Source organism: Cryptotermes secundus, unplaced genomic scaffold, assembly GCF_002891405.2.
Source record: "Cryptotermes secundus unplaced genomic scaffold, Csec_1.0 scaffold1695, whole genome shotgun sequence".
Taxonomy (NCBI): domain Eukaryota; kingdom Metazoa; phylum Arthropoda; class Insecta; order Blattodea; family Kalotermitidae; genus Cryptotermes; species Cryptotermes secundus.
This window is the reverse complement of record NW_019725862.1, coordinates 409,082-428,925: the sequence shown is the minus strand read 5'-3', so window position 1 is coordinate 428,925 and position 19,844 is coordinate 409,082. Positions and strand designations below refer to the sequence as shown.

Below are 19,844 nucleotides of genomic sequence, written 5' to 3'. Positions count from 1 at the left end.
AAAAAAAAATATATATATATATACATATATACTCGTATATATAGTCATGTGACAAGTAACTTCACGCCGTTATTGCAATCACTGCAAAGCATCAGTTATATATTACTGAATCATTATCCAACGGGCAACCTTAAAATCATTATGGGAGGCTATAATTAATACCTAAACTTACTTACTTATTTACTTACTTAATTACTGATGGAGCTGAGCCCTTATGGAGGAGCCACCAATTCTACAGCTACTCAAGAATTTCCCAGTATTTTATGGAACCCAAAGTTCATTATCGTGTTCACAAGAGCCCTCCACAGGTCCCTATCCTGAGCCAGATCAATCCAATCCATACCATCCCATCCTATCTCTCTACTATCAATTTAATATTGTCCACCCATATACACCTTGGTCTACCCAGTGGTCTCCTGGCTTCCCACAAATATCCTATGTGCATTCCTCATCTCCCCCATTTGTGCTACATGCCCTGCCCACCTCATCCTCCTTCACTTGCTCATTCTAGTTATACTTGGAGAAGAGTACAAGTTATGAAGCTCCATCAATACCTAAAGTGTTACAAAAATTCTGTGGTTCATTCACAAAGGGGATAATCTCCATGCATATAAATCAAAGTCTACTGCATTTCCAGCTTCATGTTAAAACTAGCCTATATCAACAAAATTATCAAGACACCTCACTGATATACAAGACACAATGTTTGGGTTAGATAAGTAAAACATCCACATGAAGATATATTTGTGCATAAACATGCAGCAGCAAACCATCTTACAGTAAGTGAACACTCACTGATGAGATGTATATTTTACTCTAAATGATTAATTACTGAAGTTCAGTAAAGTACCTTGCCATGCTTGGCCACAAATACGGACAACACAGATGGCAAACTAACTCCAGTTGTAGGTATACCTCAACCTTAATGATACGTCAGCCTAGACTACTTGCACTCACCATTACTCTTAAACTGCCTCAAATTTATCAGTAGATCTGCTGCAATGTTATTTCTGAACAAACACAATGAACACTGTCAGCATAAAAACCCAAAGGACAGATCCTGCAACTATGCTTATCAATTTCATGGATACAATCTGTATCCTCTCACCTCGTAAATACAGCAGTACTCCTTCCATTTTTGTGGCATTTTAAATTTATGGGACAATGTTACTTACTTACTTACTCATGGAGCTGAGCCCTTCTGGAGAAGCTACCAATTCTGCAGCTACTCAAGAATCTCCCAGCATATTATGGAACCCGAAGGTTCATTACCGTGTTCACAAAAGCCCTCCACTGGTCCCTATCCTGAGCCAGATCAATCCAATCAATACCATACCATCCTATCTCTCTAAGATCCATTTTAATATTGTCCACCCACCTATGCCTTGGTCTTCCCAGTGGTCTCTTTCCTTCTGGCTTTCCCACCAATATCCTCTATGCATTCCTCATCTCCCCCATTCATGCTACATGGCCTGCCCACCCCATCCTCCTTAACTTGATCTTCTAATTATACTTCGAGAATAGTACAAGCTATGAAGCTCCTCATTATGCAGTTTTCTCCAATCTCTTCTCACTTCATCTCTCTTTGGTCCAAATATTCTCAACATCCTGTTCTCAAACACCCTCAGCCTATGTTCCTCCCTTAATGTCAGAGACCAAGTTTCACACCCATACATAACCACGGGCAAAATTATAGTTTTCATATTCTAATTTATATGTTTTTTGGACAACAGACAAGAAGACAAAAGGTTCTGGACTGAATGGTAGCAAGCATTACCTAAGTTCAATCGCCTCTTAATTTCCTCCTGAAACAGGTTTCAATCTGTTATTGTTGTCCCCAAATATCTGAATTGTGCAACATTTTCAAAACATCTGTTACCTATCTTTATATCATGATTTTGCCCTGAATTTTGGTGATGAGACAGCAACACATACTTAGTTTTTCTCAGTGTTTACTTCTAGACCAACCTCTTTACTTGCATCAATTAAAGTTTGTGTGTTTTTCTTTATGGTATCTACATTATCAGCCAGTAGATTCACATCATCGGCATAGGCCAACAGCTGATGTGTCCTGTTTAATTTCATTCCCACTTGGTTTCCCTGGACCTTCCTAATGGAATATTCTAAAGCAAAGTTGAAAAGGAGTGGCGATAGAGCATCTCCATGTTTTAGACCATTCTGGACAGAAAATTTATCAGACAAATGTTTACCTACACGGACCTTACTATACGTTTCGTTTAAACACATTTTAATTAACCTAACTAGTTTCATGGGAATCCCAAAGTCTATCAGAGTATTGTACAATACTTCCCTCCTAACTGAATCACAGGCTTTCTTGAAGTCTATAAATAGCTGATGTACTGCCTCATCGTACTCCCATTTTTTTCTCCAATATCTGACGAATGCAAAAGATCTCATCTGTAGTTGATCTGTTACGTCAAAACCCACACCGATGATACCCAATAATTTCATCTATATATGGACTTAACCTTGAGAGAATAGTGGATAAAATTTTGTATGAAGTTGATAGCAGTGATATCCCACGATAATTACTCCAATCAGTTTTATCACCCTTCTTGTGAACTGGTACAATAATAAGACTCCTTCCACCGATCAGGCAATTTTTCCTTATGCCAAATCGAAGTAATTAGATTGTGGATCTTAGAACGTAATATTTCGCTTCCTGCTTGAATAAGTTCTGCTGGAATTTGATCACTACCTGGCGATTTATACCGTTTCAATTTTGCAATAGTACTTTCAACCTCAAAAGGGCTAGGATAAGGTCCTAATGGCTCAGCTGTATGGATTTCTGTCTGCCTAACATCACTGACCCTATGTACATTCAATAACTGAGAGAAGTACAGGGTGAACTGTATAGAACCGGCCCGATGAATTTGCTAATAATTCCACAGGTGATGCATATAACCGCTCATAATTACAACATAATCATCCGTGGGCCGTGCTAGTCAAATGGTGTGCACATGATCCCGCAAATGGCAGCCATTATGCTGCAAGGTCAAGGACAATCCCGAAACGTGTCTGCAGTGTGCAGGCGACAGATATGGAGTACACTGTTGAACAGTGAGTGTTTCTCGTGCGCACGTACTGGGTGACAGGCTCGACTGCGAACACACAATTGGAATTCAGGAGGAAGTTCGGAGTTCGCAAGAAGCCAGCGAAATCGACTATACAGTCCTTGGCTCAGAAATTGGAAAGGACAGGGACACTTTTAAGTGAACATGGTAAAAACCGCCCAGAAATGCCAGAAGAAACAATTGCAATTGTGTGGGACAGGTTACTGCAGTCTCCCAAGAAATCATTACAACGTCTAAGCCTGGAAACTGGGTATTCTTATTCAACGTGTCAACGGGCTGCAAAGAAAGCAAATCTTCATCCCTACAAGATCACCAGTGTACAGGAATTGGGTTATGTTGATAAAGATAAACAGATAAGGTACTGTTTATGGTTTCGGGAATTCGTGCACGATAACTCCAGAATTTTGGATATCACTTGGTTTAGTGATGAAGCACGGTTCCACCTACCAGGATATGTAAACGCACAAAATTAAAAGGATCTGGGCATCTAAAAACCCACATGAGATTACTGAATCACCACTACACCCACAAAAAGTGGGTGTGGTGCCCCATTTCTGGTTCATGAATCACTGGACCGATCTTCTTCGACACTACCGTGGACAGCACCTTATACTGCCGTATTTTTTACGATTTCGTGCAGCAGCTGGATGATGTGGAACTTATACAGGGTTATTGTCAGCAAGATTCAGCAACATGCCACATGTCCAACATGTCCATGGAACTGATTGAGAGCTTCTTCGCCGATCGCATCATCTCTAAAAAGATGTGGCCCCCCAAAACCCCCCAACCTTACCAGCCCGGATTTTTTTCTCTGGGGTTTACTGAAGGACAGGGTGTATACAAACAAACTGTGTACGTTACAAGATTTAAAGGACAACATTTTGACTGAAATCAGGAACATCACTGAAGAAACACTGCAACGAGTCATGGCAAATATGCAAACGCGGGTGGAGGTGTGCCTACCTGAAAACGGCGGACACTTTCAACACCTGCTCTGATCACAGCACACAATGCAAGATAAGATAGGTGTAAATTACTTTAACATCTGTATGGTATATTTTATATTACAGCTCATTTCGTCTGGTCGGTTCTATATGAATCACCCTGTAGTTCCTCCACCTATTCAAAATGTTGTGGGAATTTGCAAGCCGATCACCATTCTCATCCTTCACTAAGTTACCGCTAGGTTAGTAACTCCTCTCAACATCATTTATTCCTCAATACAATTCTCTACTGTTCTTGTTCATTGCAAGCTCATCAATTTTGTCTTTCAGATATTCCCTATTTTTGTTTCTGAAATGCCTGCTGGTTTCACATCTTATATTGTTCAGATTATCCCCATTTAACTCACCTGGATCCTGTAACCACTGGAAGTTGGCCTGCTTTCTTTGATCTAATAATTCTGAGCATCCTTCATCGAAACATGGCTTACGCTTCTTAGGTTCATAATAACCTACACTCTCTTTGGCAGACATTTTTTTATTCTCTCTAATAGTTTCCTTAGCTTTATTAACATCCACCACAGTTTCCAAGTTTTCCAAAGCAACAAACCTATTTGAGATATCAACACAATACTGTTCTTTGTCCTCTAACTCATTTAATTTCTTGAGATTGAACCTCTTCATATGAACTCTGTGTGTTGTTTGTTTGCTCACTGCCAGTCTTTCCCTAACCTTTGCCACCACCAGGTAGTGGTCAGCATCATAATCTGCTGCCCTGAATGATCGGACATCAAGTATACTTGAGTGCCATCTCCTATCTATCAAAATATGGTCTAGTTGATTGTGTATCTTCCCATCAGATGTCCAAGTAAATTTATGGATGTTACGATGTGGGAACATTGTACTTTTGACAGTAAGATTTTTTGATGTGGCAAAGTTCACTACTCTAACTCCATTATCATTACTAATTTCATGCAAACTCTCATTCCCAATCATTGGTTTGAAAATGTCTTCCCTCCTTACTTTGGCATTGAAATCTCCTAACAAAATTTTCATAGGGTACTTCGGGAATTTATCAAATACACGTTCTAGTTCTTCATAGAATATGTCCCTTATGTCATCAATTTTATCTTCTGTTGGGGCATGAACATTCATAACAATGATATCACACCAGCAACCTTTAGTATTATATTTGATATCCTATCACTAACAAACTCTACCCTCTTAACTGCTGATACGATTCTCTTATGTACGAAAAAACCTGTACCTAATTCATGATTTTCATTCGCCTTTCCATAGAAAAATATACAGTCTCCTGCTGGTGTGATGCCACCTCCGTCCCATCTGACCTCCTGTACTCCCGCTAAATCTAACTTATATTTTAGGATTTCTTCTGCCACTGCCCTGAGCGAACCTGCCCTATACAAACTCCGAACATTCCAAGTGCCAAATCTCATATCCATTTTCTTTAGCTCAGGTTGTTTATCCAAGGAATCCGTCCAGGTCCAAGGCTTTGTGTTCATTTTCGTAAAAGTGTAATTTTTTATGGTGACGAGTTGTTAGCCCCACGCCCAAACCCCAAACTGGAGGGCCATCCCTTGTCTCTCAAAATTCTACATACACTGTACAACACATTTTGATGTGTAAATGTACAACTGGTCGCAGTGCAAGGGCCGAGAGGGCCCACCCTTTGTACATTCATTCATAGTAGCACTTAACTCAATATGGGTGATAAACTAAATTTATTTATGGCATAATTTTTCTTCAAATTAAAAAAAAAACTCTGTGGCCTGTAGTCCACAAGCAAACTATACCAACTGAGAAACCACTGCTTTTCGGTGAAGTGCCGACTTTACCAGATAAAAGGTGTTGCGTGGTCAGCGCAAGACCCCATGGACGTTAATCTCAGTTTTCTAGACAAGAGCCGCTATTTCCTTGAAACAGCTCAATTATCCTCACAAGGCTGAGTAAACCACGTTCCAGACCCACTACTTCTCAGAAAATCTGGTAGTAGCACCGGGAATCAAACCCGGGACCTCTGGATCTGTGGCCAGGAATTATGACCACTAGACCACAGAGGCTGTCTTTGCTTCAAATTAACAGTAGAAATATACTCCAATTACACAGTGGTACAACTGTGTATAGTTCTAGCAAAATTTCTGTATTCACACTCTACCTTAAACTAGGAAACACTGGGGGGGTGGGGGAGGGAAGTAAATAGTAACTTAACATGAAACAATACAAAACAATTCAGCAATTAAGAATGCATACACAAAATATAGAACATTCTCTCCAAAATGTGTTTGGGGAATAAAGCGTGCCAGTTACATGAATCTGCTGGTTTCATGAGTTCTACCTCTTCCATGATAATATTTTAATTTTCTGCTTCAAAGACAAAACATATTTTTGCTTTAGTTCTTGTGTGACTTCTTGGAGACAAAAACTGATGAGTGAAACATTTTAGATACTGTATACGGCAACATGATCCCAAATTCTACATCTACTGTAATCATGCATCATGACTCTAGTGACACATATGATGGAAAACGGACAATGCTCCCAGTGAGGGCTTGGAGAACTAACGCAAGGTAGGTGAACATACACATGTCATAACTTTATTTTTGAAGTAATTTTATAAAATGGCAAATTATCTTTGAAATTTCTGCCCGATGCATGAGAATTCCAAATGCTTGGATATAGGATAACCAGAAGTTTACTGTACTCTGCCAGTGCTTGAAATCAAAATCTGTACAAAATCCCTTTGTTCTTGTTACATGTATGCATCCACTCAGTAACTACAATAAAAAGGCCATTTTCTTCAAAGTGTCTGTTTCTTCACACATGCTTGCATAGATTTGAAAATAAGCATGTTACTCTTCTCAGTTAACATTAAGCTACCACAATAATTTAATTTCTTTTACTTCCCCATACTGCAGGCATATAACAATAGAGACATGAAATATTTAACATAAACACAGATTACCAAATATCCTATAGTCTGAGGTATCACAATTTAATGTGAGCATGAGAAAAAAGAACAAACCATAAATAATATATAAATATATCTCGACAGACAAAACGTGGTAATGTACATGCTACAAATTCTAGACATTAAAAAGTCATGACATACAACACACAAAAATAAATAACGTTATATGAACACTGCATTGCAATTGAGTGGGACTCTCGGTGTGGGACTGTTATTTTGAGGGCCTCGTCTGTTAACATGCCCTAGCACAACCTTTAACCTACAAATGAACCTCCATCAACTCCAGTGAACCTAATTAAATATAATGGTAAAACTATTATACGTCTCTCAAATTGCTCATTCTAAGGATAACACTTTTACATCAAGTATACCAGGTTTTTACACAATTCCTCCACATTTCGCAAACACGAGGAACTGCACAACAAAACGCACATTCCATTAACAGGCCAGTCTTGGAATATGGCAGGAAACTTAACTAGCATTCTTCTAATGTATCCGTTACTGTAGGCACTTCTTGCGCATATTTTGCTTACACCCTTCTACTATCCTTATAGTATCTGATGACTGACAATGTTAATAATAAAACATTAAGGACCCATAGTTCTGATATGCACTATCCTACTACAGAGCTATGCTTTTTTGCACACTCGAATTCTAATATCTAACAAAAGAAGGGCGTGTTTTGTTATTCACTTACAGTATGCTACAATAAGTCATATCAGTTTAGTTCTAGAAATAAAAAAAAATTAACTTACAGTATACATCATGGTTAGACCGTGTGTTGTACTCTTCCTCTTTCCTTAAATCTGAAAGCCTTAAATTTGACGTAACAAACGCAAATAAACTTTCAAAATGTCTGGTTATGTGCAAACTAATTTCAGCGGGCTTCTAATACCACTTTATTAGCAAGTTACCTACTCCAGAACAACGCGTCGTTGTACTGCTCTAGTACCGCAAAACCTGTCTGCTTCAATACTGCGGTGGGTCCGTGAAAGATTCGACAACGGCCTAAACTCGAATAATTCTATTATAATTCGCACTTTACATATATCTACGTTAGACTAATTTACGGTTATTTATCTACTATAGATAGTAAACATTACCCGAAAAAAGCCTGCATCTGTCATTTTGTAGCGGATTTAATATTACCAATTTTTATTTCACTACCATGCTAACAAAGATGGCGTAGCTTTTAGTGCAGAAATAGCGCCCTCTGAACCGCTCTGAACTACATTATGAGGGGTATGAGCGATTATGAGAATTTAAGTTTCGATTATAATCGATTGTATTACGCATCACTTTAATAAAACTTGATATATCAGTAGACCGGTAACCGAATTACATTAGTCGGAATGCAACATCGATAATTGCATCAAAAAGTCCATAAGTTGTATCTATACTTCTAAAAACCGGAGATGACACAGTATTACAAATGTAACCTTATAGTAGGCCATGGACAGCACCATATCGTACCAAGTTGACTGTACTCCATGGTTCCGAGCAGTTCTGAGCGATTGGTGTTTAGTAATCCGTAGGTACCATGCCGGTTAAGCGTAGGAAAACAAAATGTCGAGCTTCAACATATTTTGCCGACTGTATTCCGATGCTTGCGGGTGATAGTTTGGCGTATACGGATGGCGAAAAAAAGGTCCCATTAAAATAATTTACTGTTCGATGTATCCCAATGTCTGAATACAAAAACATATGTAGCACGAAATGTTCGATAGGACACGGAATGAAAGGTGTGCTCCAAAAAAAACTCCACTAACTCTCCTTCTGAAACGCATTCCCAGATTATTTTGGCAATAAAAATAAAATAGTAATAACAACACTCAAAGTTATAATTTAGGAGGTGATGATAACAGTTAATCAATTCAATTCCCTTAATTAAGTGCTTTCCAACAGCGAGAGGCTTATAACAATCTAGCATTAAAACAGAAAAACAAAAGCTAGGCTATGACTAGAACTGCAGCTGCAATTAGAACTATATTAAAATGTAATACTAGCCAATAAAACAATACAGGTAACACGATATTGATGCAAATCAGTAGGATTAAGAAAGGAAATTGTTTCCTCAAGGGAGATGTTATGGTTACTGGAAGCGTCCTGGGATCTGCAGATATTTTTTGCAGCCGTGACGCACTTTGTTGATGGGCTGAGATATATTGAGGCTGCCACATTTTCTAGACAATAGGTTCATAGACGACGGTGAGGTTAGCATTACACGCCGGTCGCCATTAGCCCCCCCCCCAAGATTCCTGGTTCTCATTTCTACTAGAAATGGCCAATAGTGCGGCTATGACCTCATCGGGAATCCAGAAGAAGTGAACAGGCAAAATCAACGACATATGAGGGAAACAAGAATTGAAGCAGACGGACGCTCTCAAGTTTTTCTGGCATCGACAGACATGATAGAATTCCAACTGCAGAGACATATTCTAACATGAACCTGACTAACGTAGGTATATAGCACATATAAACAATTCAGATAATAAAATCTGATGGTTATGGAGCGAATAAGATCTAACGGCTCTATGCATTCGGCAAATAAGAAATCAACATGAATGTGAAAATATAATTTTGGATCAAAGAAAACACCTTGGTCCTCAATATTGCTGGTGCATGTAATGGTAGCATGGCACAGCTGATACTCGCAACTCAGAATATATTTGTCTTCCTGGAGTAGGGCATAACACGTGTTTTAGCAATATTAAGTCTCGTAGAGTTAGCAGCGCATTAGTCACTCACGGAATTAATGTCAGATTGGAACGAGAGGCAATCATGTGGAGAGCTAATGGCGAGCAAAAGTTTGATAAAGAAATAGTAATTTGAAAAATGATGACTGCGACAACCTTCATTAAGATTGTGTTGGAAAATTAATTTCATTTTAAGGGTATAACTTCTTACATACAGTGCGGTTGCATTTCTTGCAAGGATACATCACAAATTCACTGTTATTACACCGTAAAACAAAATTATATATGAAATTAAATATACACGTGCTTCAAAAGAATACAATAAATCTTATTTCAATGCAGATAAAACTTAATAAAAATAGTGTAGCATGTAGACCCGTTGCTAGGTAATTACTATAGACTACGACCGCGGAATACGCAAATATACGGCAGCCATGGATGAGGAACGGCTTTGCCAACAAACATGTTCCCACGATAGCGATTGAACTACAACAATGAGAAGTGATTTCTACGCAGTCCGCCCTGAGGGGTTATAAGCTGGGCAAGTTTACCTGCACGGAAACTGAAATTTATAAATATTTTAGTGTAAACATTAGATTTCATACTCATTGTATTGTGATGGCATTGTATGTATGTATTAATATTCTGAACCTTTTATAATATTGTTAGTGTGACGGACCAGGATGAAACAGATCAAACATACTGATTCTTTTCACTGCTGCCACGGGAAGCACATGTTGGTGTGTTCATCAGCTTTAGTGTCAGACCTCATATTACAGATAGATGTTTATGCTGACACTGCACCTTTGATTTCACCCTACCCTTAACGAGTTACATGATGCCATCTGCATTGCTTCAGGTATCTCAATCAGGTGATATGGGCAAAAGTGGCAGATAACTAGGGACCTGGGAAAATTAGCTCAGGGTGTAATGGGCAGAAGTCATTCCTTGGAGAACAAAGTCTAAAATGAAACTGTGGACTCAAAGCATTCCTGAACAGTACTGACATGTCTTCAAGTGCTTCAGCGTAAATGAGAGACCCCTTAACTCCACATATTGATCCCATTGTTTTGAGGACAGCTTGTACATCCTGTGCATGAGACTAATGGTTAGCCATTACTGTCAAAGAGCTGACTGGATGCTGCCAGCAAACTTGAGAAAATTCCCAGAGTGTATTACAATTGTACAGGGGATGGACAAAAATATGGAAACACCCAACAACATTACCGTGACTAATATGGTGTAGGACAACCTCAGGCTTGCAGGCTCCTTGGAATGGATAACAGAGGTTCTGTATGATTTGCAAGGGACTCTTGAACCATTCTTCCTGCAAAACATTGGGGAGTTCTGTTAACGATGATGGAGGTGGATAGCCTGCACGCAGATTGCTCTCCAAAATAGACCACAAAGGCTCAATAATATTGATATCTGGTGATTGTGGGGGCCAGGGCAGATGTGACACTTCATCTTAGTGCTCAGAAAACCAGTCTTGGACAATGTGAGCTGTGTGAACATGGGCACTGTCATCTTGGTAAATGGCATCACCACTGGGGAACAAAGTTTGCACCATGGGATGGACCTGGTTGCACAAAATGGTCACACAGTCGTTGACAGTGAAGTGGCCTTGCAGGGTAATGATGAGTCCGACAGAATACCACGATATGTCTGCCCATACCATGATGAAACCCCCGCCATGTTTCACTCTTGGCAGCAAACAATCTGGATCTTAAGCTTGAGATGGCGTTCTCCAGACGTAAACTTGGCCAAAAGTCAGAAACAGTGTGAAGGTGGACTCATCCGACCAAATGACCATCTTCCATTGCTCCTAGTCCAGATTTTATGACTTCAGCACCACACTCTCTTCTTAGTTGCATTTTGATCACTGATGAGTGACTTTGGAATTACAGCTCGTCCAGAAATACCCTGCTTGTGGAGTTCCCCTCATACTGTTTTGGTGCTGACAGGGTTTGTGAGTGTGACATTCAGTATAGCAATCACTTTTGCAGCTGCAGTCTTATTTTTCGTCACAATCCTACGCAATGTTCATCTGTCTCGATCACTCAAAACACATTTCTGTCCACTCTGGTGTTTATCGGATGCGGTTTTTCTAGTCCTCCGGTATCAGGTCATAATCTTGGATAATGTGCCTCGCGAAACACCAAAAACCTCGGCTACCTTGATTATGGAAGCAACCACCATACAGGCCCCAGCAATTTGCCCACATTCTAATTCTGTTAGCTCTGACATGATGCACTAAAAACTGCACAGAACACTGTCTCGACAACAAATGAAGCTTGAAACATATTTCGGAGGTTGTACAGGTAGTGGTATTGGGCAGATAAGACAGCGTCGCTAAAATAAACACTTCAATTCAGGCATGCATTTCACAATGTGTTTCCATATTTTTGTCCATCCCTGTATAATTTTCATATGGGGTCTAAATTTTGACAATTCAAATTTGGTATATTTACAAAACCATCAATATGCAATGCCACGGATACCTCATCAGCACTTGGTTCCTTTTAGCACATAACCTCTTCATATATCTGATCCGATGTATACCAGGGTCTTTAGAGAAGGATGTCTAGGATGTGAACCCAGCAGTGTCACCACTTTAGATGTTAACATGTCTCTAGCCAACTTGAATACAAAGTTACATAGCTCCCTTCACACCCATGGCATTTGGTAACTTGTGAAGACTACACTGAAAAACTGTGCTGTTTCACAAGTAACTGTGATATTTTACTAGCTATTTTCAGACAGCTAAGAACAAGATAGTTATTTTACTTTATGTGCACACCACTAAGCACCCCAGCTTAGGTATGGTACAAGACTCTAATCTTGAGACTTGTAAGGAATGTAGGAAGTCAGAACCATTAAAGAAGCGGCAGTATGGATCAGCAATTCCTATCTGAGCCAAGGCTAAATTGCTTTAGTTCAGCCCTACATAAGTATACTTATGGCCAATACGTTTTGAATTAATGCTATATGCAGCAGGCAGAACTATTTCAATACCTTCCTCCTTTGATGGCCCCTTCACCCCTAACACTGAAAAGTGTTAAGAATATAGTATTCACCAATAGGTTTGCTGGTATTTTGTTTCTTTTTTGGAAGAGCCAAGAAATATTCAAAAGTTGTATTAATTCTGGGACGCATTTACAGACATCGCTCATTTTATGAATTTTTTCTACAATGAAGCATATTACTTTGCACCTATTTTTCATATCACAAACTTCATTCTCACTACAACAAACAATTTTCTTTCATAATAAGTCGTTCTGTGAAGGTGGAGAAATACCAACACATGGGATTAAGCAGATATTCCCATTCTTGTACATCTCCCACCTTCCCAGCCTGTCTGCACCTCATTAATATACACAATCAACTGTATCCTTGATGCTTACATTTTATCCATAAATATTTGTATTATTAGTACTTATCATGGATCCCAAATAAGTGAAAGTGGTTAACAGGTACTGAGAAGCCAAAGACAGTAAGAACAGCAATAATGTTGCTGTAAGCTGTATCACTGCATCAGCTATGAGAAAATTAATGTAAATAGTGAGAGTTTTATTTGCAACACTATCATAAACAAGCAATACTGTCTTCATTTCAATGCTTATTTACCATTAAAACGTATATTAAAAATATCAGGGATGTTCTTACAAACCGTTTTCATGGCATGAATTACCTTTGTAAAGGAAGGGATACCTGTATTAGGAGCATGGAGGAACACCACCACATGGAAACCAATTTTATTGACTCATCATACAAGGACAACTTTTAAGCAGTGTTAACATCTTTTATCCAGTAGCAGCCTTTGCAGCAAGCCGCTTATCTCTCTCTTCTGCAATACTGAGTTTCACACCCTTTCCGCGTGGCAGTGACACATATGGTTTGGTGGCTTTACCAATTATGAACACATTGTTCAATCTGGTAACAAAAAGAGAATAGTTCCATTGGTATAAAATCAAGCACATTTCAATATCAACACAAAGACAATGCCCATACTTTCTTACATACAATTAACCATGACTACATTATGTAAGATTTGAGGTTTTCATGGCGGTGACTATGAAGAAAGCAGTCTTCTTGGATGTTAACACCACCACATCTACATGGCGCCACATCCCAGAAGACTGCTTTCTTCATGACTACATTACTTCAGAAACGAGACTGGCCATTGCTTGGCAGACCAATGTTGTTACTAAGCACTAAACAAAGAGATCCATATGACCAGTATAGCCAGATTCAGTATTCACATGTGGTCCCCTAGTGTGTGTACCATTAAAACAATGCCTATGCAGTTTCATATAGGGAGATTAGTCTCCATTACTATTGCTATTTAATCAAAACCATTCATGCTGTTTTTGAGAAATCTGTCGTTTTTTGAGTCCATCTATCTTTGGAGCTGGAATGTTCATATTTACCACACATTACCTAAAAGGTACAGACTTTTATACCAAATATAAATTAAATATGCTCAACTGCTCTAGCACTGGCAGGATGCACATACATCCCATTCATTCATTCATTCATTCATACATACATACATATTGCACTGCAGAAACACTTTTTGTATCAGGGGGCTAAAAATGTGTAAATTGGAACAAACCTTGAGATCAACTTCTGTTCACTATTAGAGTACACTACATATATGAGCTAGTAAAAATTGTTCAAACAGAAATGGAACTTCAGAGCTCAATCTCCTGAGATTGTTACTGCCAGCAAAAAGTCAACTGGGATTTAAGGGTGATATATCACACATCTTCAGGACCAAAGAGTACACGAAGCAAGAAAGCAGCATGAGGCAAAAGCTCTGGCCAACTAGACTGCTCTGGATACACTATGATCCGCTTCTTAAACTCTACAAAAGATAAGTCACTCAGACTTATGTACCTGTATACTTCCTTTTTACATCTTTACACCAATTTCCAAAGCTTCCTCCAGCTTATACACTCAACATCATATTCAACTGTCATTCTACAAAAATTTCACTATTTTTCACATCCTCAGACCACAGAAACTGGATCATAGATCATATTTCTTCTTCAGTGCATTCCATAATGGAATAGAGATATTCAATGTATCACAATATTGTTATTTAAAGACAACAAAAAGGTACAAATGACATAGTTCATAGTGTTCATAGGTTCATAGGTCATACCAAAAGTCACGAGCAACTTTCTAGTGATGGATATATATATGCTCTTTATAGTTTTTAAATAAAGGCTTTGTAGTGATATTTTATTTATTTTCATTTATTATTTATTTATATGGATATTGTTTAATCTGGATGACCTCTCCACCCATTTATTCCAGATTAGCAAGAGTTTAGTGAACAATCATTTTCAGTGATGCCTCATCACATTACTTCCCCTTGTGCCTTTAATGAGTCAACCATATCTTCATAATTCTTCCTTAACAGAGGAAGAGCTGCACATTTCTAATCTCTGAATTTATACACTTATGCAAGACACTTAAGACTAGTGATGTGAATTAATAATTATAGAATTTGAGAACAATAACCTTAACACACACACACACATCTTAATTAACAAAATTCAAACTTTCACTATGGTGTACAGAATAAAGCAAACACAAACATAGTACACACAAAATTCAAGTGAAAAATATACAATGTGGAAGTGTCTTCAACTTGGGTAATGCTGGTAAGGCATCTGTAAGCCACATCAGCGACCATTAGATGAAAATTATTTTTGGCCATGTTTTGACTGTATTAACTAAGAGAATGTTAAATACAGCTTCGATCAGGCCTACATATAGTCTTAATACCATACATTTAGAACTGCATGGGCCTTTCCTTGAATTCTACAATATGACTAGCATACAGAGTAAGATTGGGAAGTCCTTGCCACCATTCAGTCCAGAATCCTTTGCCTGTCATTCTCTATGGGTGTGAAGTATGGTGTCACCCTTAGGAAAGCATGTGGATTGAAGGGTTTTCAGAATATGGTGAGGGCAATTTCATCTAAGAAAGAGGAAGTAAAAGGATAGAATAATCTGCATCTATTCTTCAGAAAAGGTGAACAAATCAAGAATGAGGATACTTGATCATGCAACACAAGTGGGGAAGGTGAGAAATCTATATGAATACCAAAAAAACCTTAAGGGAAAATATCACTTGAAAGACCTGGGTGCAGATGGAAAGATAACATTAAAATTTATCTTAAATTGTGTGTTAGGGTGTGGACTACACATGACTTACACCAGAGGCCTGTGACAGGTTTCTGTACAATGCAATGTAACTTCATATTCCATAAAGAGCAGGAAACTTGAATGTTTATTAGCTTAACAATGCCTCTACACCACTGAAAGTTACTCCTATAAAAAACCTGTCAAGTTATTACAAACAGGGAAGAGAGCACACTAACCCAAAAAAGTACCCAGCGAAGACAAAATGGAGCAGCATTTAAGAAAAGTCACCCTGAAGCCCTTGCAAATACCAAAATAAATGAGAAAAGGAAAGCGGAAGTCACATTATGTATACCAACGATTATAACCTCAAAGAACTTAATACAAGATAAAATAATGCATAAACAGACCCTACTATTACCCAAAAACAATTCTCCAAATACTCGTTCATATGAACTGACCAGTNGAACTGAGACATGACTTGGGTGATACTTCTGACATACTGGGAATTGTGAAACCAAATGCAAGTGCACCACAATTGGTGGGTACTAATATACAAGAAGTGAATAAATTAACGCAGAAAGACATCCTTGTTCTGTGGCAAGGAACAAATGATATATCAGAAAATAATTCTATGAAGGGATTTATTCAAGAAATTAATTACCTAAGAAACAATCAACAAACTAATAATATAGTAATTACTGTCCTCCGTAGATTTGAGTTGGACTATAACTCATGTGTAAATGAACAGGTGAGGAAATTCAACAGAAGTTTAATTTCTTTATTATATCCATCACAACACAAGTAATATCAAGATCAGACCATTTTCAGTCCTGCTACGTGTTTCGGCTATTGATAGCCATCATCAGGCAAACACATGATTTACACACATATACACCACTGAACTGCAGAACCAACAAAATTGGATACTTCATCATCATCATCAGTAATCTATCAGATGACAGGTCCACAGTCTCTTCCAAAACAGTTCCTCCACTTAATGCGATCTGGGTTACCCCGACGAGCTTCTCTTGAGGACCCGACAGTTCGGTTCCGCTGCTGGGTTCCGGAATAGGAACCGGATTCCCTTTCGCCCTCGACGGGCGGGGAGCCACCCCGCCTCATCGGCATCGGATCTCTCCTAGGGCTTACGATCGACTGAATCGTGTGCAACGGCTGTTCACACGAAACCCTTCTCCACATCAGCCCTCAAGGCCCTCTCTTGAGTATTTGCTACTACCATCAAGATCTGCACCGGCGGCAGCTCCAGGCGGGCTCATGCCCAGACCCTTCTGCACTCACCACCGGGCCCTCCTACTCGCCGGGACTTCAGCATCACAGCCCTGCCTTCCGGCGGCCGGGTATGGGCACGGAGCTTTAGCGCCATCCATTTTCAGGGCTAGTTGCTTCGGCAGGTGAGTTGTTACACACTCCTTAGCGGATTCCGACTTCCATGGCCACCGTCCTGCTGTCTTAAGCAACCAACGCCTTTCATGGTCTCCCATGAGCTCCGGTTTAGGCGCCTTAACCCGGCGTTTGGTTCATCCCACAGCGCCAGTTCTGCTTACCAAAATTGGCCCACTTGGCACCATCATCCTTCAAGAGANCCCCCCCCCCAACTCCTCTTCTCCTCGCGGCTTCGCTCAAGCATGCCGGAGATCTCACCCATTAAAAGTCTGAGAACAGGTTGAGGTCGGTTCAGCCCCAAGGCCTCTAATCATTCGCTTTACCGGATGAGACTGGCCCATTCCAACTCGGCACCAGCTGTCCTGAGGTAAACTTCGGAGGGAACCAGCTACTAGATAGTTCGATTAGTCTTTCGCCCTTATACCTAGCTCTGACGATAGACTGCATGTCAGAATCACTGCGGACCTCCATCAGGGTTTCCCCTAACTTTGTCCTGGCCGGACAAAGTTCACCATCTTTTGGGTCCCGTGTGTGCCTGCGACCGGAGCCGAGGCGCTCCGGGAGTGCTGGCCGGCCATCCCATTCAGGAACTGAGTGGCCGTCCTCCCTTAGCGGTACACCCCACACTTTCACTTTGCCTCTGGGTTTAGTAGAGTCCCACTGACTCCCACACATCAGACTCCTTGGTCCATGTTACAAGACGGGTCAGGAGACCACGCGAAGCAGAAGTGCCACTGACTGGAGTGGCCAAAAGCTGTCCGAGGGCACCTGGGGCCAGCAGCCTGCCGGGGCGCTGGGGACATGGCGATTATTATAAAAATATATAAAAACGCTTGATGTAAAAATACAATAAATCCAGTTATATAAAACAGAAGTATGATATAAACTGATGCTGTTGACTGTTACCTGCATATCATTAGGGGTTAAAAAATCTTAGAATGTGAAGAGAGCTGCATGATTGGTGATAGAAGTGAAGAACAATAATATCCTAAAATCCTGTCAGCACAAAAATTTCCTTCGTCTTCTGATGGTGGTTTATATGGAATGGATTTGGGTATAAAATTGACATCAGAAACACTCCTTCGGGATCTCTTCTTTCAGCGCTCCTAATCTTTTGATGTGATAACTACTTTGGTGGTGGTGGTGGTGGGGGGGTATATGCATGCAAGCGCACACAATACAATACAATTCTGAAACCCAAAACTCTGCTGTGAATCATATCTCAGATGTGAGTTGCATCAATAACACATACACAAAATTCAAGTGTAATAAGAGAGACTGTGAAAATAAAATGATATTAGCAATTAGTAATGCCTACTGATATAAATGACCATTCAAGCATCTCCTATTTCTGTGGTGTTACATATGTAACTACACGCCACTTTTCAGAAGTGGACACAAACTTTCAAGATTTATACAGGACTCTATGCAACTCAGAAATTCACTGTCACTGAATAAAAGGTATTGTCCTTAGAGACAAAACCTGGGTTTTATTCAATCCTTCTAATACAGAGAACATTACTAACTCTGTTTCCCGTAAACTTATGTTGACACTGGCAGTATTGAAGCCTCTCTGATGAATCAACTTAGCAGATTTTGCCAGTGAATGTCTTAATAAATTTGCAATTGCTTACCTTGTGGCAAATGTATGTCCTTGGGAGTCTTTAATGTGGACTATGTCAAAGGATCCTGGATGTCGCTCTCTGTTAACAACTGTGCCCACACGTCCCAAGTTACGCCCTCCAGTTATCATGCACAGATTACCTACAGTGGTGGAAAGAATTGGAAAAATGTGAATACTCAAGTGTCAGGTATGTACAAACAAAATGACATCCGTGCTAATACGTCCAGCGATAGTTTATGAAATATTCTGAAGGATTTTGCAATACACCAACGATTTAAAGCACTGCCTTCATATGCCATGTGAATATACTCTTATATCATCGATCCGTTTATAAATAACTACATGGTAGGGGAACAGAGGAATCTTACAGACCTCCAATCCACAAACTATAGTTTTCCAAACACTAATTTCAAGAATGTTAATGATAAAATCCGCACCACTAAAAGAACCACCCTATATCAGATTTCTTCTATGTAAAAATTTCCACATTAATATACATTAAACTGAACCAGAAATGTAAGATTTGAGGCTTTCACGGCAGTGACTATGAAGAAAGCAGTCTTCTGGGATTTGGCACCATGTATAAGTGGTGTTAACCGACGTTTCGGAGGAACGTATAGCCTCCATCTTCAGGGTAGAAGGAAAAATATAAGAAATCCGGAAGCGAAGAGACCGTGAGCAGTCTGCTTTTACCGGTTCTCATGGTCTCTTCGCTTCTGGATTTCTTATATTTTCCTTCTACCCTGAAGATGGAGGCGATACGTTCCTCCGAAACGTCGGTTAACACCACATACAAGGGGGGACCCAAAAATAACTGGAATTTATTTTTGTTATTTTTTATTTTTGCATTTTTATTGAACTGTATATTAGTCCCCTTCAAAGTATTGTCCATGTGCATTAATGCACTTGTCCCAACACTTTTGCCACTGCTCAAAA

General features: G+C 39.5%; 2 protein-coding genes and 1 non-coding gene across 7 annotated transcripts in view; all 3 read right to left on the bottom strand.

Annotated features, from left to right (window-relative positions):
- LOC111863818 (serine/arginine repetitive matrix protein 1) overlaps nucleotides 1-8,236 on the bottom strand; it is a 57,999-nt gene extending 49,763 nt beyond the window's left edge. For 3 of the 5 annotated variants that reach the window (XM_023850532.2, XM_023850536.2, XM_023850533.2), the window contains exon 1: nucleotides 8,129-8,236. In XM_023850532.2, the coding sequence (XP_023706300.1) occupies nucleotides 8,129-8,152 (24 nt within the window). In that variant the 5' untranslated portion in view covers nucleotides 8,153-8,236. Of the gene's footprint in view, nucleotides 1-7,780 lie in introns of all 5 variants that reach the window. The other 2 variants (XM_023850534.1, XM_023850535.2) reach the window with 2 other exon arrangements.
- Nucleotides 8,237-13,460: 5,224 nt separating this feature from the next.
- LOC111863823 (40S ribosomal protein S4) overlaps nucleotides 13,461-19,844 on the bottom strand; it is a 15,119-nt gene continuing 8,735 nt past the window's right edge. The window contains exons 5-6 of the mRNA XM_023850550.1: nucleotides 18,919-19,048; nucleotides 13,461-13,654 (exon numbers count right to left, since the gene is read on the bottom strand). Of these exons, the coding sequence (XP_023706318.1) occupies nucleotides 13,525-13,654; nucleotides 18,919-19,048 (260 nt within the window). The 3' untranslated portion in view covers nucleotides 13,461-13,524. The remainder of the gene's footprint in view (nucleotides 13,655-18,918; nucleotides 19,049-19,844) is intronic.
- On the bottom strand, nucleotides 15,368-15,503 carry LOC111863832. The gene has a single exon (XR_002842673.1). It is a non-coding gene; the product is annotated as a small nucleolar RNA SNORA16B/SNORA16A family (small nucleolar RNA).